At 45.2% G+C, this 21,810-nt stretch overlaps 1 protein-coding gene across 1 annotated transcript in view; it reads right to left on the reverse strand.

Moving 5' to 3' along the window:
* LOC139407463 (multiple EGF-like-domains 11) overlaps positions 1-21,810 on the reverse strand; it is a 265,679-nt gene that overhangs the window by 28,150 nt on the left and 215,719 nt on the right. The window contains exons 12-14 of the mRNA XM_071151258.1: positions 17,816-17,962; positions 12,788-12,922; positions 1,786-1,914 (exon numbers count right to left, since the gene is read on the reverse strand). Of these exons, the coding sequence (XP_071007359.1) occupies positions 1,786-1,914; positions 12,788-12,922; positions 17,816-17,962 (411 nt within the window). The remainder of the gene's footprint in view (positions 1-1,785; positions 1,915-12,787; positions 12,923-17,815; positions 17,963-21,810) is intronic.

Raw genomic sequence — 21,810 nt, forward strand, 5'->3', positions numbered from 1 at the left:
CGCCTTTCCTTCCAGTTCTCTGCTGCCTGTGACTGGAACGAATTGCAAAAATCGCTGAAGTTGGAGACTTTTATTTCCCTCACCAACTTTAAACATCAACTATCTGAGCACCAAACCCGATCGCTGCAGCTGTAAATGTCCAACTGTAAATAGCCCACCCAATTTACCTACCTCATCCCCATACTGTTTTTATTTTATTGACTTTTCTGCTCTTTGCACACCAATATCTCTACTTGCACATCATCATCTGCTCATTTATCACTCCAGTGTTAATCTGCTAAATTGTAATTATTCGCTCCTGTGGCCTATTTATTGCCCACCTCCTCATGCCTTTTGCAAACACTGTATATAGACTTTATTTTCTCTACTGTGTCATTGACTTGTTTGTGTTATTGGCTTGTTTATCGTTTACTCCATGTGTAACTCCGTGTGTTGTTTGTGTCACACTGCTTTGCTTTATCTTGACCAGGTTGCAGTTGTAAATGAGGACTTGTTCTCAACTAGCCTACCTGGTTAAAGGTGAAATACATTTTTTAAAATTAAAGTCTGAACGATTTATTAAGAGACAAGGCCTTCTATGCCATCAAAAGGAATAGAAAATGCAACATACCAATTAGGACCTGGCTAAAAATACTTGAATCAGTCATAGAGCCCATTGCCCTTTATGGTTGTGAGGTCTGGGGTCCACTCACCAACCAAGAATTCACAAAATGGGACAAACACCAAATTGAGACTCTGCATGCAGAATTCTGCAAAAAGATCCAAAAAACACCAAATAACGCATGCAGAGCAGAATTAAGACGATACACGATCAAAATCCTGAACATAACTTAAATTCTACAACCACCTAAAAGGAAGTGGTTCCCAAACATTCCACCACAAAACCCTCATCTACAGAGAGATGAACCTGGAGAAGAGTCCCCTCAGCAAGCTGGTCCTGGGGCTCTGTTCACAAACACAAACACACCCCACAGAACCCCAGGACAGACACATTTAGAACGAACCAAATCATGAGAAAACAAAAAGATAATTACTTGACACATGAGAAACAATCAAACTTAAGGAAAGCTTTGACTATGTACAGACTCAGTGAGCATAGCCTTGCTATTGAGAAAGGCCGCCGTAGGCAGACATGGCTCTCAAGAGGAGACAGGCCATGTGCAACACTGCCAACAAAATGAGTTGGAAACTGAGCTGCACTTCCTAACCTCCTGCCCAATGTATGACCATATTAGAGACACATATTTCCCTCAGATTACACAGATCCACAAATTAAAAGAGAAAACGAATCAAAACATTGATAGACTCCCATTTATGTGTGGCGAAATACTGAAAATGTGCTAGCAAGATTTGTGACTTGTTGCCATGACAACATGGAGACCAGAGGAGCACAAACAACATAGTAAATACCTATATTTATCTGTTTATTCATCTTCCCCTACTAATGATACTACAACTATTTGCACATCGTTAAAAACACTGTACATAATGTTGATAATGTAACACGTTGAACGTCTTTATCTTTTTTCATCCTTTGTGATGTCATGTTTACTGGACATTATGTTATGTTCTTTGTTGTTGTTGTTTTTTGTCGCTTATCACTTTGGTTTATTTCACTTGCTTTGGCAATGTAAACATATCTTTCCCATGCCAATAAAGTCCTTAGAATTGAAATTGGAGAGAGAGGGAGAGAGAGAGAGAGAGAGAGAGAGAGAGAGAGAGAGAGAGAGAGAGAGAGAGAGAGAGAGAGAGAGAACGAAGAGAGAGGGAGAGAGACATACGTACTGTGAGAGCAGTCTTCTCCTATCCAACCAGGGAAACACTGACAGGATCCATCGATGGGGTTACAGGTCCCGTTGTTGGTGCACAAACAGATCTCAGAACAGCCCTTACCGTAACTGCCACTGAAACACACTATAAACACACAGAGAGAGACAGATCTGAGTACAGCCCTTGAACCTGCCAATAAAACACACTGTGAACGAACACACACACACACAAACACACACAGGGCAGGTAGCCTGGCGGTTAGAGAGGCGAGTCAGCAACCGGAGGGTTGCCATTTTGAATCCTGGATAAGACAGGACTAATCTGGCGGAAGGTAACTGGTCACTGGAGGGTTGCTGGTATCAAATCCTGTGACCGTAAGTGAGCAAGGCACTGAACCCCCCCCCCCCCCCCCCCCTGCTTTAGTTTTGCCAGTCCTTGGGTTATAAAGATGTTGTGAAACACAGTTACAGACTCAAACAGTACTTTTCTTCACTAGGCATAAAAAATGAAAATCACATTGTCAAGCAGTGCCTTCTGGGAAAATCTACACTCAACTGGACGGGTTCAGATTGTATTAGTTGCGATGGGACTTTAGAACTCTGAAGCCAGTAGCCACAGAACTATCAGAGAGTTATAGTTCTTTAAGGAGTAAGGGTGAGAGAAACAGGATAGAGGTATGGAATAAGGGAGAGAGAAACAGGATAGAGGTATGGGCTGAGGGAGAGAGAAACAAGATAGAGGTATAGAATAAGGGAGAGAGAAACAGGATAGAGGTATGGAATAAGGGAGAGAGAAACAGGATAGAGGTATGGGCTGAGGGAGAGAGAAACAGGATAGAGGTATGGGCTGAGGGAGAGAGAAACAGGATAGAGGTATGGAATAAGGGAGAGAGAAACAGGATAGAGGTATGGGCTGAGGGAGAGAGAAACAGGATAGATGTATGGGCTGAGGGAGAGAGAAACAGGATAGAGGTATGGAATAAGGGAGAGAGAAACAGGATAGAGGTATAGAATAAGGGAGAGAGAAACAGGATAGAGGTATAGAATAAGGGAGAGGGAAACAGGATAGAGGTATGGGCTGAGGGAGAGAGAAACAGGATAGAGGTATGGAATAAGGGAGAGAGAAACAGGATAGAGGTATAGAATAAGGGAGAGAGAAACAGGATAGAGGATTGGATTCCCATCTTATTACCCAGAACAGCTGGATTCCCATCTTATTACCCAGAACAGCTGGATTCCCATCTTATTACCCAGAACAGCTGGATTCCCATCTTATTACTCAGAACAGCTGGATTCTCACCTTATTACCCAGAACAGCTGGATTCCCATCTTATTACCCAGAACAGCTGGATTCCCATCTTATTACCCAGAACAGCTGGATTCCCATCGTGTTTCTCAGAACAGCTGGATTCCCATCTTATTACCCAGAACAGCTGGATTCCCATCTTATTATTCAGCACAGCTGGATTCCCATCGTGTTTCTCAGAACGGCTGGATTCCCATCGTGTTTCTCAGAACAGCTGGATTCCCATCTTATTACCCAGAACAGCTGGATTCCCATCTTATTACCCAGAACAGCTGGATTCCCATCTTATTACCCAGAACAGCTGGATTCCCATCTTATTACCCAGAACAGCTGGATTCCCATCTTATTACCCAGAACAGCTGGATTCCCATCTTATTACCCAGAACAGCTGGATTCCTATCGTGTTTCTCAGAACAGCTGGATTCCCATCTTATTACCCAGAACAGCGGGATTCCCATTGTGTTTCTCAGAACAGTGTTAATCAACCCCTCTGACACTCTCCTCAATTAAAGATTTCATTTTAGATTCAGCTTCTATCCCCACTTTCTTCCTGGGCCCAGCAAAGACTTATTCAATCAGGTTGCTGTGTTTTTTTTTATCAAAGACAAGAAACTTCAGTAGGCAGGTATTTAAACAAAGGCTTAGTCTCACATGGCACCATATTCTCTACATAGTGCAGTACTTCTGCTGGACTCTGGTCAAAAGTAGTGCACTACATAGGGAATAGGGTGCGATGTGGGACACGGGCCCCGAAGCCTCAGAGTACGATATCAGGAGAAACGTAAAAGGGAACGCAGTGGCGTTCAAATCAGATAAGGGGACTGACTGTCTTTGCCTTTGAGGACATTGTGAGGTTAAATTATTTTTGATAAAACGGGTTCATTTGAATGTCTACACTGACTTCCTTTTCTCCATTCGTTGGTTCTTGGAAAAACTATTTCGAGACGCTCCAATGCGGTCGTTATTACTGAAGCGGTGAGGTTGGTTTGGTGGGCTGGTTGGGAGGCTGGTTGGTGGGCTGGTTGGGAGGCTGGTTGGTGGGCTGGTTGGGAGGCTGGTTGGGAGGCTGGTTGGTGGGCTGGTTGGGAGGCTGGTTGGGAGGCTGGTGGGTGGGCTGGTTGGTGGGCTGGTTGGGAGGCTGGTTGGTGGGCTGGTTGGTGGGCTGGTTGGGAGGCTGGTTGGTGGGCTGGTTGGGAGGCTGGTTGGTGGGCTGGTTGGGAGGCTGGTTGGGAGGCTGGTGGGTGGGCTGGTTGGTGGGCTGGTTGGGAGGCTGGTTGGTGGGCTGGTTGGGAGGCTGGTTGGTGGGCTGGTTGGGAGGCTGGTTGGGAGGCTGGTGGGTGGGCTGGTTGGTGGGCTGGTTGGGAGGCTGGTTGGTGGGCTGGTTGGGAGGCTGGTTGGTGGGCTGGTTGGGAGGCTGGTTGGTGGGCTGGTTGGGAGGCTGGTTGGGGGGCTGGTTGGGGGGCTGGTTGGGGGGCTGGTTGGGGGGCTGGTTGGGACGCTGGTTATGGGGCTGGTTGGGAGGCTGGTTGGGGGGCTGGTTGGGGGGCTGGTTGGGAGGCTGGTTAGGAGGCTGGTTGGGGGGCTGGTTGGGTGTGTGTGTGTTCAGGCTCTCATACCCCATGCTGGTCCAGGGGATCCTGGGAGTCTAGCATGAGACAGATAACTAACTATGATACAACACAGTTTCTGACAGAGAGGACTAGCCAACTGTAGGTGACTTTATGGTGTCTCCTCTCTGACACCACATCTCCAGCTGTAGGTGACTCTTTATGGTGTCTCCTCTCTGACACCACATCTCCAGCTGTAGGTGACTCTTTATGGTGTCTCCTCTCTGACACTACATCTCCAGCTGTAGGTGACTCTTTATGGTGTCTCCTCTCTGACACCACATCTCCAGCTGTAGGTGACTCTTTATGGTGTCTCCTCTCTGACACCACATCTACAGCTGTAGGTGACTCTTTATGGTGTCTCCTCTCTGACACCACATCTCCAGCTGTAGGTGACTCTTTATGGTGTCTCCTCTCTGACACCACATCTCCAGGACGAGTGTGGCCTCTCTGAAGCGATAGAGGAAATCGACAAGAACGCCAAGTCTTCTTCCACAATATCTGGCCTTATGTTATCTGCAGTTTTGCGCTCAACCACTCATTGTTTAGGTAATGGGCTGTAAGGCACAAGTATCCGTTTTTTCCGAAAAATCGTTTGTCCACATTTCAAGAGTAATTGTGCCGTTTGTATTGACCCAAGTTCTTTCTCTCAACTTCCAGACTACCCACCTGCTGATATTTCTGTAGGCTACATCCACTCTTAGAAAAAAAAAGGTGATATCTAAGAACCTAAAAAGGTTCTTCGGCTGCCCCCGTAGGAGAACCCTTTGAAGAATCTTTGTTGGTTCCAGGTAAAAACCCTTTCCACAGAGGGTTCTACATGGAACCAAAAATGGTTCTACCTGGAACTAAAAAAGGTTCTCCTATGAGGACATCTGAAGAACCTTTAAGGAACCTTTTCTTCTAAGAGTGTAGGCCTATATAATTCAATAATGTTGAAATAAATTTCATGTTCATTCAATTGAGATCTATTTTGCTAATTGTAGGCTACTGTCTGTAATTTTGCCTCAATATATTTTTGATGAGTAACAACATATGGCCCAATGACGTGCCAAAGATTTACTTAGATTATTGTTATATAGATACTTTTACATTTAAATTTAACCAGGAAAGTCACTTGAGAACAAATTCTTAATTACAATGACGGCCTACTGAGGAACAGTGGGTTAACTGCCTGTTCAGGGGCAGAACGACAGATTTTTTGATCAAATCAAAGTTTATTTGTCACGTGCGCCGAATACAACAGGTGAAACCTTACAGTGAAATGCTTCCTTACAGGCTCTAACCAATAGGTGACCTTACAGTGAAATGCTTACTTACAGGCTCTAACCAATAGGTGACCTTACAGTGAAATGCTTCCTTACAGGCTCTATCCAATAGGTGACCTTACAGTAAAATGCTTCCTTACAGGCTCTAACCAATAGGTGACCTTACAGTGAAATGCTTCCTTACAGGCTCTAACCAATAGGTGACCTTACAATGAAATGCTTCCTTACAGGCTCTAACCAATAGGTGACCTTACAATGAAATGCTTCCTCACAGGCTCTAACCAATAGGTGACCTTACAGTGAAATGCTTCCTTACAGGCTCTAACCAATAGGTGACCTTACAGTGAAATGCTCCCTTACAGGCTCTAACCAACAGCGCAAAAAAGGTATTAGGTGAACAATAGGTAGGTAAAGAAATAAAACAACAGTAAAAAGACAGGTTATATACAGTAGAGAGGCTATATACAGTAGTGAGGCTATATACAGTAGAGAGGCTATATACAGTAGAGAGGCTATATACAGTAGAGAGGCTATATACAGTAGAGGGGCTATATACAGCAGAGATGCTCTATACAGTAGAGAGGCTATATACAGTAGAGAGGCTATAAAAGTAGCGAGGTTATATACAGTAGAGAGGTTATATACAGTAGAGAGGCTATATACAGTAGAGAGGCTATATACAGTAGAGAGGCTCTATAAAGTAGAGAGGCTATATACAGTAGAGAGGCTATAAAAGTAGCGAGGTTATATACAGTAGAGAGGCTATATACAGTAGAGAGGCTATTACAGTAGAGAGGTTATATACAGTAGAGAGGTTATATACAGTAGAGGGGCTATATACAGTAGAGGGGCTATATACAGTAGAGAGGCTATATACAGTAGAGAGGCTGTATACAGTAGAGGGGCTATATACAGTAGAGAGGCTATATACAGTAGAGAGGCTGTATACAGTAGAGGGGCTATAAAAGTAGCGAGGCTATATACAGTAGAGAGGCTATATAAAGTAGAGAGGCTATATACAGTAGAGAGGCTATATACAGTAGACAGGCTCTATACAGTAGAGAGGCTATATAACAGTAGAGAGGCTATATAACAGTAGAGAGGCTATATATAGTAGAGAGGCTGTATACAGTAGAGTGGCTATATACAGTAGAGAGGCTATATGCAGTAGAGAGGCTATATACAGTAGAGGGGCTATATACAGTAGAGAGGCTATATACAGTAGAGAGGCTATATAACAGTAGAGAGGCTATATAACAGTAGAGAGGCTATATACAGTAGAGAGGCTATATACAGTAGAGAGGCTATATATAGTAGAGAGGCTGTATACAGTAGAGAGGCTATATGACAGTAGAGAGGCTATATAACAGTAGAGAGGCTATATACAGTAGAGTGGCTATATACAGTAGAGAGGCTATATACAGTAGAGAGGCTATATACAGTAGAGAGGCTATATATAGTAGAGAGGCTATATACAGTAGAGTGGCTATATACAGTAGAGAGGCTATATACAGTAGAGGGGCTATATACAGTAGAGAGGCTATATACAGTAGAGTGGCTATATACAGTAGAGAGGCTATATGCAGTAGAGAGGCTATATACAGTAGAGGGGCTATATACAGTAGAGAGGCTATATACAGTAGAGAGGCTATATAACAGTAGAGAGGCTATATAACAGTAGAGAGGCTATATACAGTAGAGAGGCTATATACAGTAGAGAGGCTATATATAGTAGAGAGGCTGTATACAGTAGAGAGGCTATATAACAGTAGAGAGGCTATATAACAGTAGAGAGGCTATATACAGTAGAGTGGCTATATACAGTAGAGAGGCTATATACAGTAGAGAGGCTATATACAGTAGAGAGGCTATATACAGTAGAGTGGCTATATACAGTAGAGAGGCTATATACAGTAGAGAGGCTATATACAGTAGAGTGGCTATATACAGTAGAGAGGCTATATACAGTAGAGAGGCTATATACAGTAGAGTGGCTATATACAGTAGAGTGGCTATATACAGTAGAGAGGCTATATACAGTAGAGTGGCTATATACAGTAGAGAGGCTATAAACAGTAGAGAGGCTATATACAGTAGAGTGGCTATATACAGTAGAGTGGCTATATACAGTAGAGAGGCTATATACAGTAGAGTGGCTATATACAGTAGAGAGGCTATATACAGTAGAGAGGCTATATAACAGTAGAGAGGCTATATACAGTAGAGAGGCTATATAACAGTAGAGAGGCTATATACAGTAGAGAGGCTATAACAGTAGCGAGGCTTTATAACAGTAGCGAGGCTACATACAGGCACCGGTTAGTCGGGCTGATGAGGTAGCATGTACATCATATGGTTATGATTTTATCCAGCAACCTTTTGGTTCCTGGACCAATGCTCTAACCACTAGGTTACTGGCTACTGGCTTACTGAAGCTCGTCAGTTTGTGTTGGTTATCCTGTCGAACGAGGCTTTTAAAAACAAATGTATTGTGTAGTGGAGCTGCACAAGTGTTGCTCTCCACTTTCTGGGGGATCAAGTCTTGAAATCAGCGGAATAAGATTATGATAGCTAAAGAGATGGAGAAAACACCTGTCTCCGGATTACATCTTCAAACTAAGGGCAACCGTGGCATGGCATTCCTGACAGGGAGACACGTCCATGCACGATAATGTATACAGGTAAGATAGTCCAGCGTTAGCTAGCTACATTTTCAGATATTACTCATTTTTTAATTTTGACAGAAAGTGGTTTAATTTCAAGCTAAAGTGTACTGTTAGCTAGCTAGCTATATGTCTTAAGCTATAGTGTACTGTTAGCTAGCTAGCTAATGTTAGCTGGCTGGCTCCCTAGCTGACATTATTATTTGTTTCCCAGAGCCGTTTGCTGTTCCAGTTAGAGCCTAATGTTAGCTAGCTAACAATGAACCTGGTTGGTTAGCTCCCAAAACTGTGGCATTGTTGGCACTGTTCATTGTTGTTTAACTGTCTAACGTTAGCTGTCTTGCTCGTTAGCTAACGTTATGTGACGTGGGTACAACACCCGTTGAATATGACCAGTGTCAGTAAAAGTCTACAAAAAAGCACAATGACGTTGTTGTTGCCAGCAAAGTTGGTTCGGCTGTTTATATGTTATCCAGGGGGTAAACCAATCTTCTGCCAGAGCGTCCTGTGTGCGCTTCGAGAACGGTGAGGCTAAAGTTTAAAGAGGGTGTGATCGATGCTGAATGGGTGTAGACAAAGAAGACCTCTTCACTAGATAGCAAAACCTTCAAAAGGCGATTTTCTCAAAGGTAAGGTGTACAAGTTTATCAACTTTCAAAGCAGAATTACTTTCCCATTGTTCCTCAACTGTAGTGTATGATATACCATTTTCTAACTCTGAGTCTCTACTTTTATCCAATGTAAAAAAAAAACACAATTTCAAATGTTTCTACATAAAACGAAATCCAAGTGGTGAGTCACATATGTTTACTTACTGGGCAAAAAATACATCTCTTTCATAAGAGAAGCTACTGTATATGTTCTGTGTGTAGTTTTACCAATTTAATATGAAATGGAGTCCAAATGAGGACATTATAACTAGTTATAACTATGTGGACATTATAACTAGTTATAACAGTCTAAATACCAGTCTACTGTAGTTATCAGTCTATATACCAGTCTACTGTAGTGACCAGTCTATATACCAGTCTACTGTAGTTACCAGTCTATATAACAGTCTACTGTAGTGACCAGTCTATATACCAGTCTACTGTAGTTACCAGTCTATATACCAGTCTACTGTAGTTACCAGTTTATATACCAGTCTAGCGTAGTTACCAGTCTATATATCAGTCTAGTGTAGTTACCAGTCTATATACCAGTCTACTGTAGTTACCAGTCTATATATCAGTCTAGTGTAGTTACCAGTCTATATACCAGTCTAGCGTAGTTACCAGTCTATATATCAGTCTAGTGTAGTTACCAGTCTATATACCAGTCTACTGTAGTTACCAGTCTATATACCAGTCTACTGTAGTTACCAGTCCATATACCAGTCTACTGTAGTGTGTTTTTGTCAATCTAAAATAAGCAGCAAAAAATCAGGTCATCCTTGTTCTCTTTTAACAGGCCTAAAGCAGAATGTTTGTTCAAACAACAGTAAAATATTGGAGGAGCAGGATAGAGTACATCTAACTTGTTTGAAGGTAAGACCCAGGTGCAGACGATGTTGAAGTAACAAAAGTTTATTAAATCGAACACGGGCAGTCGTAGGCACAGGACGGTAGACAGGCTCAGGGTCAGGGCAGGCAGAAAGGTCAAAACCGGGAAAACTAGAAAACAGGCACTATAGACAGGACAGGAGCAAAGGGGGTGTTGAGAGGACGGATGCTAATCTCACTAGGTTTCCTGCTGACTGTGTTGAGAGGACGGCTGCTAATCTCACTAGGTTTCCTGCTGACTGTGTTGAGAGGACGGATGCTAATCTCACTAGGTTTCCTGCTGACTGTGTTGAGAGGACGGATGCTAATCTCACCCAGGTTTCCTGCTGACTGTGTTGAGAGGACGGATGCTAATCTCACTAGGTTTCCTGCTGACTGTGTTGAGAAGACGGCTGCTAATCTCACTAGGTTTCCTGTTGACTGTGTTGAGAGGACGGATGCTAATCTCACTAGGTTTCCTGTTGACTGTGGTGAGAGGACGGATGCTAATCTCTAGGTTTCCTGCTGACTGTGTTGAGAGGACGGATGCTAATCTCACTAGGTTTCCTGCTGACTGTGTTGAGAGGACGGATGCTAATCTCACTAGGTTTCCTGCTGACTGTGTTGAGAGGACGGATGCTAATCTCACTAGGTTTCCTGTTGACTGTGTTGAGAGGACGGATGCTAATCTCACTAGGTTTCCTGTTGACTGTGTTGAGAGGACGGCTGCTAATCTCACTAGGTTTCCTGTTTACTGTGTTGAGAGGACGGATGGCTAATCTCACTAGGTTTCCTGTTGACTGTGTTGAGAGGACGGATGCTAATCTCACTAGGTTTCCTGCTGACTGTGTTGAGAGGACAGAGGACGGATGCTAATCTCACTAGGTTTCCTGCTGACTGTGTTGAGAGGACAGAGGACGGCTGCTAATACTGTCGCTTTCTTTGAGTCTCTCTCTAAAAGAGAATGTCTCAGCAATATTCAGATTACATTTTCACTGAAGGTTATTTGTCAGAGAGACACTGATAATGTCATTTAGTTGAAGGGAGAGACAGGGAGAGACAGGGACAGACATGGAGAGACAGGGAGAGGCAGGGAGAGACAGGGAGAGACAGTGAAAGACAGGGAGAGACAGTGAGAGACAGGGAGAGGTAGTAAGAGGCAGGGAGAGGCAGGGTAGGAGACAGGGAGAGGCAGGGAGAGACAGGGAGAGGCAGGGAGAGACAGGGAGAGGTAGTAAGAGGCAGGGTAGGAGACAGGGAGAGGCAGGGAGAGACAGGGAGAGGCAGGGAGAGACAGGGAGAGGCAGGGAGAGACAGGGAGAGGCAGGGAGAGACAGGGAGAGGTAGTAAGAGGCAGGGTAGGAGACAGGGAGAGGCAGGGAGAGACAGGGAGAGGCAGGGAGAGACAGGGAGAGGCAGGGAGAGACAGGGAGAGGTAGGAAGAGGCAGGGAGAGGCAGGGTAGGAGGCAGGGATAGGCATCGAGAGACAGGGAGAGGCAGGGAAAGGCAGGGAGAGGTAGGGAGAGGCAGGGAGAGACCGGGAGAGGCAGGGAGAGGCAGGGAGAGGCATGGAGAGGCAGGGAGAGACAGAGAGAGGCAGGGAGAGGCAGGGTAGAAGACATGGAGAGGCAGGGAGAGACAGGGAGAGGCAGGGAGAGACAGGGAGAGACAGGGAGAGGTAGGAACAGGCAGGGTAGGAGGAAGGGAGAGGCAGGGAGAGGCAGGGAGAGACAGGGAGAGGCAGGGAGAGGCAGGGAGAGGCAGGGTAGGAGACAGGGTAGTAAGAGGCAGGGTAGGAGGAAGGGAGAGGCAGGGTAGGAGGCAGGGAGAGACAGGGAGAGACATGGAGAGGCATGGAGAGGCAGGGAGAGGCAGGGAGAAACAGGGAGAGACAGGGAGAGGCAGGGAGAGAGTGATAGACAGGGAGAGACAGGGAGAGACAGGGAGAAGCAGGAGAGACTGTTCTCCTTTCTGAGCGAAGAGACCGTTCTCCGTTCTGGGCGAAGAGACCGTTCTCCGTTCTGGGCGAAGAGACCGTTCTCCATTCTGAGCGAAGAGACCGTTCTCCGTTCTGAGCGAAGAGACCGTTCTCTGTTCTAACCGAAGAGACCGTTCTCCGTTCTGACCGAAGAGACTGTTCTCCGTTCTGACCGAAGAGACCGTTCTCCGTTCTGACCGAAGAGACCGTTCTCTGTTATGAGCGAAGAGACCATTCTCCGTTCTGAGCAAAGAGACCGTTCTCCGTTCTTTTAGTTTTTAGTTCTGCCTCACAGAGACAGAGAAGACATCACTGTAACTAGGTTAGAGACTGGAAGGAGGGAGGGAGAGAGAGGGAGAGAGGGAGGGAGAGAGAGGGAGAGAGAGAGGGAAAGAGAGGGAGAGGGAGAGAAGGATGAAGGAGGGACAGGAAGAGAGGAGGACTACTTGTCTTGGTTACAGAGAGAAGGGACAGGAGGAGAGGAGGGCTACTTGCCTTGGTTGCAGAGAGAAGGGACAGGAGGAGAGGAGGGCTACTTGCCTTGGTTGCAGAGAGAAGGGACAGGAGGAGAGGAGGGCTACTTGCCTTGGTTGCAGAGAGAAGGGACAGGAGGAGAGGAGGGCTACTTGCCTTGGTTACAGAGAGAAGGGACAGGAGGAGAGGAGGGCTACTTGCCTTGGTTGCACAGGGAGCCATAGAAGCCGGACAGACAGTCACAGTGACCAGTCACATGATGGCACGATCCAGAGCTGTGGACACACTGTGGACATGACTGGCTACAGCGGTGCCCATAGAACCCAGGAGAACAGACTAAGGAAAGGAGAGACAGAGGAGATAGATGAGAGGAAGAGGAGAGAGAGGGGGAGGAGGGGAGGGAGGGAGGAGAGGAGGACAGGAGAAGAGGAGAAGAGATGAGGAGGAATAGATGATGAGAAGAGATGAGGAAGAGATGAGGGAAAGAGATGAAGAGGAAGAGATGAGGAGAAGAGATGAAGAGATGAGAAGAGATGAAGAGGAAGAGATGAGGAAGAAGAGATGAGGAGGAAGAGATGAGGAAGAAGAGATGAGGAAGAAGAGATGAGGAAGAAGAGATGAGGAAGAAGAGATGAGGAGGAAGAGATGAGGAAGAAGAGATGAGGAAGAAGAGATGAGGAAGAAAATATGAGGAGGAAGAGATGAGGAGGAAGAGATGAGGAAGAAGAGATGAGGAAGAAGAGATGACGAGAAGAGATGAGGAAGAAAAGATGAGGAGGAAGAGATGGTGAAGAAGAGATGAGGAAGAAGAGATGACGAGAAGAGATGAGGAGGAAGAGATGACGAGAAGAGATGAGCAGGAAGAGAAAGAGAAGAAGAGGGACACAAATAAAACTCTAATCATTCCAGTCCTTCATATGGTTTGAAACAGAATGACTAATCAGTCAGGACAGTCATGAAAGACCAATTTATTATATTGTATTAATGTGTGAAAGCAGCTTAACAAATAGGAATAAAATATATTTTCCTGTTTAAACATGACTGTCAAAAGTACAAGAGAAATAAAATGTAGTTTCACAGTTTACTTCTCTGGCGTGGTAAAGGCAAGACTAACGCATCTGATATATCTAACAGGATACCGCGGAATCATTGAACTGGCCCCGCCATCCATTCTAATGTTCTAAACACAGTACATTTAACTAAATACTATCCACTATATTCAATAACACTGCAATCCACTGCAAAGACATCGGAGAACAAAATAACTGGCTTGCTACTCAGTCTGTAGTCTGTTTGTCCATCCTGTCTCCACCTCTCTTCATGTAAAACCTCTTTTAGTTAAATAGCCTTAGAGGTTGTGTCTGTCCACATTATCTCTTAGTAATTAAGACAACAGGTCTGATTGGTTGTCTGTCCACATTGTCTCCTAGTAATGAAGACAACAGGTCTGATTGGTTGTCTGTCCACATTGTCTCTTAGTAATGAAGACAACAGGTCTGAGTGGTTGTCTGTCCACATTGTCTCCTAGTAATGAAGACAACAGGTCTGATTGGTTGTCTGTCCACATTGTCTCCTAGTAATGAAGACAACAGGTCTGAGTGGTTGTCTGTCCATGTTGTCTCTTAGTAATGAAGACAACAGGTCTGAGTGGTTGTCTGTCCACATTGTCTCCTAGTAATGAAGACAACAGGTCTGATTGGTTGTCTGTCCACATTGTCTCTTAGTAATGAAGACAACAGGTCTGAGTGGTTGTCTGTCCACATTGTCTCCTAGTAATGAAGACAACAGGTCTGATTGGTTGTCTGTCCACATTGTCTCCTAGTAATGAAGACAACAGGTCTGAGTGGTTGTCTGTCCATGTTGTCTCTTAGTAATGAAGACAACAGGTCTGAGTGGTTGTGTCTGTCCACATTGTCTCTTAGTAATTTAGACAACAGGTCTGAGTGGTTGTCTGTCCACATTGTCTCTTAGTAATTAAGACAACAGGTCTGAGTGGTTGTCTGTCCACATTATCTCTTAGTAATTAAGACAACAGGTCTGAGTGGTTGTGTCTGTCCACATTGTCTCTTAGTAATGAAGACAACAGGTCTGAGTGGTTGTGTCTGTCCACATTGTCTCTTAGTAATGAAGACAACAGGTCTGCCATAGGGAGATTAATCATCTCTGAACACACACATGGCATGTGGACACACACTCCTTTGCATTGTGTGTGGTTGTGTCTCTCCCTCTCTGTTAAATTCCACTTTAATCACGGCCCAGCCAGACACATGGCATGAGGACACACTTCACTCCAACTCTCCCCTTCTCTCTCTCTGTTAAATTCCACTTTGTCTGATGTTTACAGGTTTGCCCCTGTGAAGATCACCTCTAATCAGTGAACTCATCACTTGAGTCAGACCTCCACTCAGGGCCGAGCCAGAGAAGCCCAGCAGAGACCAGAGATACAAGAGAAACCTCAGGCGACCAGCTCCCTCAGACCCAAGATCCCAGACCCCAGCCACTCAGAGGGACAGCCAGGGCATTATAGCCCAGTCTTCCAGCCACTCAGAGGGACAGCCAGGGCATTATAGCCCATTCTTCCAGCCAATCAGAGGGAGAGCCAGGGCATTAAAGCCCAGTCTTCCAGCCACTCAGAGGGACAGCCAGGGCATTATAGCCCATTCCTCCAGCCAATCAGAGGGAGAGCCAGGGCATTAAAGCCCAGTCTTCCAGCCACTCAGAGGGACAGCCAGGGCATTATAGCCCATTCTTCCAGCCAATCAGAGGGAGAGCCAGGGCATTATAGTACTCACACCCAGTTACTTCAGAGAGTACTCACACCCAGTTACTTCAGAGAGTACTCACACCCAGTTACTTCAGAGAGTACTCACACCCAGTTACTTCAGAGAGTACTCACACCCAGTTACTTCAGAGAGTATTCACACCCAGTTACTTCAGAGAGTACTCACACCCAGTTACTTCAGAGAGTATTCACACCCAGTTACTTCAGAGAGTACTTACACCCAGTTACTTCAGAGAGTACTCACACTCAGTTACTTCAGAGAGTACTCACACCCAGTTACTTCAGAGAGTACTCACACCCAGTTACTTCAGAGAGTACTCACACCCAGTTACTTCAGCGAGTACTCACATCCATTTACTTCAGAGAGTATTCACACCCAGTTACTTCAGAGAGTACTCACACCCAGTTACTTCAGAGAGTACTCACACCCAGTTACTTCAGAGAGTACTCACACCCAGTTACTTCAGAGAGTACTCACACCCAGTTACTTCAGAGAGTACTCACACCCAGTTACTTCAGAGAGTACTCACACCCAGTTACTTCAGAGAGTACTCACACCCAGTTACCTCAGAGAGTACTCACACCCAGTTACTTCAGAGAGTACTCACACCCAGTTACTTCAGAGAGTACTCACACCCAGTTACTTCAGAGAGTACTCACACCCAGTTACTTCAGAGAGTATTCACACCCAGTTACTTCAGAGAGTACTCACACCCAGTTACTTCAGAGAGTACTCACACTCAGTTACTTCAGAGAGTATTCACACCCAGTTACTTCAGAGAGTACTCACACCCAGTTACTTCAGAGAGTACTCACACCAAGTTACTTCAGAGAGTACTCACACCCAGTTACTTCAGAGAGTATTCACACCCAGTTACTTCAGAGAGTATTCACACCCAGTTACTTCAGAGAGTATTCACACCCAGTTACTTCAGAGAGTACTCACACCCAGTTACTTCAGAGAGTACTCACACCCAGTTACTTCAGAGAGTATTCACACCCAGTTACTTCAGAGAGTACTCACACCCAGTTACTTCAGAGAGTACTCACACCCAGTTACTTCAGAGAGTACTCACACCCAGTTACTTCAGAGAGTATTCACACCCAGTTACTTCAGAGAGTACTCACACCCAGTTACTTCAGAGAGTACTCACACCCAGTTACTTCAGAGAGTATTCACACCCCTGGACTTTTTACACATGTTATTGTGTTACAGCCTGAATTTAAAATGTATTACATTGAGATGTTGTGTCACTGGTCTACACACAATACCCCATAATGACATCGCAATACCCCATAATGACATCACAATACCCCATAATGACATCGCAATACCCCATAATGACATCACAATACCCCATAATGCCAAAGTGGAATTATGTTTTTAGACATTTTCACATTCAACCCCTTTGTTATATCAAGCCTAAATCAGTTCAGGAGTAAACATTTGCTTAACAAGTCACATTATGTACAGTGCAGTAAGTAAGTGTTTAATTAACGTGATTTTTAAATGACTATTCCATCTCCGTGTCCCACAAAATGATCTGTGAGGTCTCTCCTGTTTGCAATAAGGCACTACATTAAAACCGTAACAAACGGGGCAAATTAACTTTATGTCCTAAATACAAAGTGTTATATTTAGAGCAAATCCAACAACACATTACTCAGTGCCACTCTCCATATTTTTCAAGCACGGTGGTGGCTGCATCATGTTATGGGTATGCTTGTCATCAGCAAGGACTAATGAGTTTATATTGTTATAAAAAATAAATTAGACAGAACTAAGCACAGGCAAAATCCTAGAGGAAAACCTAGTTCAGTCTGCTTTCCACCAGAAACTGGGAGATGAATTCATCTTTCAGCAGGACAATAACCTAAAAACACAAGGCCAAATATACACTGGAGTTGCTTACCAAGAAGACAGGGCATGTTCCTGAGTTGATTAGTTACACCTTTGACTTAAATCACCTTGAAAATCTATGGCAAGACCTGAAAATGGCTGTCTAGCAATGATCAACAACCATCATGCTTATAATATAAGGTAAAATAACAGAACAAGTAATAATACTAAATGAGAAACAACCATCACATGCTTATAATATAAGGTAAAATAACAGAACAAGTAATAATACTAAATGAGAAACAACCATCATGCTTATAATATAAGGTAAAATAACAGAACAAGTAATAATACTAAATGAGAAACAACCATCACATGCTTATAATATAAGGTAAAATAACAGAACAAGTAATAATACTAAATGAGAAACAACCATCACATGCTTATAATATAAGGTAAAATAACAGAACAAGTAATAATACTAAATGAGAAACAACCATCACATGCTTATAATATAAGGTAAAATAACAGAACAAGTAATAATACTCAATGAGAAACAACCATTAAGCCACAGGTGCCAGTTAAGCTTAGAGGTCAGGGTACATACCTCTCTTGCAGGAGGTCCCTCTGTAACCCGGGGAACAGACACAGGTACCGTCCTCCGGTGAGCAGGATCCTCTATTCTGACAGGAGCAGGTGACGGAGCAGTTTGGACCCCACAACCCCTGAGGACACACACTGTCACACCGGATACCTGTAGACACACACACACACACACACACACACACACACAACCACACACAATCAGAACCACTGAGGACGCACACTGACACAGTGGATACCTGTAGGGCTGGGGAGTAGGGAGTAGGGCTAGGGAGTAGGGAGTAGGGCTAGGGAGTGGGGAGTAGGGAGTAGGGCTAGGGAGTGGGGAGAAGGGAGTAGGCTAGGGAGTGGGGAGTAGGGAGTAGGGCTAGGGAGTAAGGCTAGGGAGTGGGGAGTAGGGAGTAGGGCTAGGGAGTGGGGAGTAGGGAGTAGGGCTAGGGAGTAGGAAGAAGGGAGTAGTGAGTAGAGCTAGGGAGTAGGGAGTAGGGCTAGGGAGTAGTGCTAGTAGTAGTGATAGGGAGTAGAGAGTAGGGAATAGGGCTAGGGAGTAGAGAGTAGGGCTAGGGAGTGGGGAGTAGGGGGTAGGGAGTAGTGCTAGGGAGTGGAGAGTAGGGAGTAGGGCTAGGGAGTAGAGAGTAGGGCTAGAGATTGGGGAGTAGGGCTAGGGAGTAGTGAGTAGGGCTAGGGAGTAGAGAGTAGGACTAGGGAGTAGAGAGTAGGGCTAGGGAGTGGAGAGTAGGGAGTAGGGCTAGGGAGTGGAGAGTAGGGAGTAGGGCTAGGGAGTGGAGAGTAGGGCTAGGGAGTGGGGAGTAGGGATCCTAATAAAATACCACAGGAGACTACAGGAGAAACCAACAAACAACCATTCAACATAAACTACCAGTCAAAAGTTTGGACACACCTACTCATTCATGAGGTTTTCTTTATTTTATTACTATTTTCTACATTGTAGAATAATAATAAAGACATAAAAACTATGAAATAACACATATGGAATCATGTAGTAACCAAAAAAGTGTTAAACAAATTAAAATATATTTAATATTTGAGATTCTTCAAAGTATCCACCAAAGCTTTGCCTTGATTACAGCTTTACAATGTTATTTCTAGGTTTTGATGTCTTCACTATTATTCTATACAATGTAGAAAATAGTAAAAATAAAGAAAAACCCTTGAATGAGTAGGTGTCCAAACGTTTGACTGGTAGTGTACATAGAGATCAGGCCAAGGCACACGTGAAGATGAATACAGGAACCCTTCTATCCCTCTGACCCTCTACTCGGTGTGAGACGATCCTACAGAGAGCAGCAAAGCAGAAACGCTGTATCCAGTGAGGTCCTTGTGTTCTAAAAATAGTTCCCCCCCCCCGTTGGAGTTCTCGAGTACTACCCCCCCCCCCCCACCAAAAAAAAAAAAATCATGAGGGTACTTGAACAGTGGAAAAATATCAAATGCCCATCCCTACAGACACCCACAAATCACCCTTTCAAGCTCCTGCAGCCTCTCCCTCTGTTCCAGAGAGACAGCTCATTTGAGATGTACTTTGACAGAGAAGAGAGCCTCAGAGACACAGAGAGCAGAGCAGCTGGGCTCTGTGACCATTAAAACTACATTAAGAAGAATACTTTGAATTAAAGAACAGCTAATCTCCGGGGACGATCCTCACACAGCATATAGTACAGTACCTGGGTCCCTTTGAGGGGGAGGCAGAAGGGCGAGGAGAGGTGGTGGTGGAGGAAGAGAGGAGGAGAGGTGAGTTAGTCAGAAACAGTCCTTTGTTGGAGAGTCAGAGGGCTAAGGGATGGTGGGCGGAGGGGGGATGGGAAGGAGGTGTGAGGACAGGAGGGTGAGCAGGGGGGAGGAAGTTAGTCAGGAACATGCAGACTGATCTTCAAAGTGAGGCTTGATTCAGAGGCTGTTTGAGGTTCTGTTCTTTCTACTAGACCCCGGTAGAATAAAACATGCATCTCAAATTAAACCATATTCCCTTTATAGTGCACTGCTTTTGACCAGGGCCCCTAGGGACTATGATTGGAATAGGGTGTCTGACCAGGGCCCCTAGGAACTATGAAGGGAATAGGGTGTCTGACCAGGGCCCCTAGGAACTATGAAGGGAATAGGGTGTCTGACCAGGGCCCCTAGGAACTATGAAGGGAATAGGGTGTCTGACCAGGGCCCCTAGGGACTATGAATGGAATAGGGTGTCTGACCAGGGCCCCTAGGGACTATGAATGGAATAGGGTGTCTGACCAGGGCCCCTAGGGACTATGAATGGAATAGGGTGTCTGACCAGAGCCCCTAGGGACTATGGAGGGAATACGGTGTCTGACCAGGGCCCCTAGGGACTATGAATGGAATAGGGTGTCTGACCAGGGCCCCTAGGGACTATGAATGGAATAGGGTGTCTGACCAGAGCCCCTAGGGACTATGGAGGGAATAGGGTGTCTGACCAGAGCCCTGTAGCACAATCAAAAAAGTTATTGGACATTGTCAAGTCCATGGAGAATAAGAGCACCTCCTTCCAGCTGCCCACTGCACTGAGACTAGGAAACACTGTCACCACTGAAAAATCCACCATAATTGAGAATTTCAATTAGCATTTTTCTACGGCTGGCCATGCTTTCCACCTGGCTACCCCTACCCCGGCCAACAGCCCTGCGCTCCCCACAGCAACTTGCCCAAACCTCCCCCACATCTCCTTCACCCAAATCCAGATAGCCGATGTTCTGAAAGAGCTGCAAAATCTGGACCCCTACAAATCAGCTGGGCTAGACAATCTGGACCCTATCTTTCTAAAATTATCTGCCAAAATTGTTGCAACCCCTATTACTAGCCTGTTTAACCTCTCTTTCGTATCGTCTGAGATTCCCAAAGATTGAAAAGCTGCCGCGGTCATCCCCCTCTTCAAAGGGGGAGACACTCTAGACCCAAACTGCTACAGACCTATATCTATCCTGCCCTGCCTTTCTAGAATCTTCGAAACCCAAGTTAACAAACAGATTACTGACCATTTCGAATCCCACCGTACCTTCTCCGCTATGCAATCTGGTTTCAGAGCTGGTCATGGGTGCACCTCAGCCACGCTCAAGGTCCTAAACGATATCATAACCGCCATCGATAAGAGACATTACTGTGCAGCTGTATTCATCGACCTGGCCAAGGCTTTCGACTCCATCAATCACAACAATCTTATTGGCAGACTCAACAGCCTTGGTTTCTCAAATGACTGCCACGCCTGGTTCACCAACTACTTCTCTGATAGAGTTCAGTGTGTCAAATCAGAGGGCCTGTTGTCCGGACCTCTGTCAGTCTCCATGGGGGTGCCACAGGGTTCTATTCTCGAGCCGACTCTCTTCTCTGTATACATCAATGATGTTGCTCTTGCTGCTGGTGATTCTCTGATCCACCTCTACGCAGACGACAACATTCTGTATACATCTGGTCCTTCTTTGGACACTGTGTTAACTAACCTCCAGACGAGCTTCAATGCCATACAACTCTCCTTCCGTGGCCTCCAACTGCTCTTAAATGCAAGTAAAACTAAATGCATGCTCTTCAACCGATCGCTGCCTGCACCTGCCCGCCTGTCCAACATTACTACTCTGGATGGCTCTGACTTAGAATACGTGGACAACTACAAATACCTGGGTGTCTGGTTAGACTGTAAACTCTCACATTAAACATCTCCAATCATTAAATTAAATAAAGAATTGGCTTCCTATTTCGCAACAACGCATTCTTCACTCATGGCTGCCAAACTTACCCTCGTAAAACTGAGTATCCTACCGATCCTTGACTTCGGCGATGTCATTTACAAAATAGCCTCCAACACTCTACTCAGCATATTTGATGCAGTCTATCACAGTGCCATCCGTTTTTTCACCAAAGCCCCATATACTACCCACCACTGCGACCTGTACGCTCTCGCTGACTGGCCCTCGCTTCATACTCGTCGCCAAACCCACTGGCTTCATGTCATCTACAAGACCCTGCTAGGTA

This window comes from Oncorhynchus clarkii, chromosome 4 (assembly GCF_045791955.1).
Source record: "Oncorhynchus clarkii lewisi isolate Uvic-CL-2024 chromosome 4, UVic_Ocla_1.0, whole genome shotgun sequence".
In the NCBI taxonomy this organism is placed as follows: domain Eukaryota; kingdom Metazoa; phylum Chordata; class Actinopteri; order Salmoniformes; family Salmonidae; genus Oncorhynchus; species Oncorhynchus clarkii.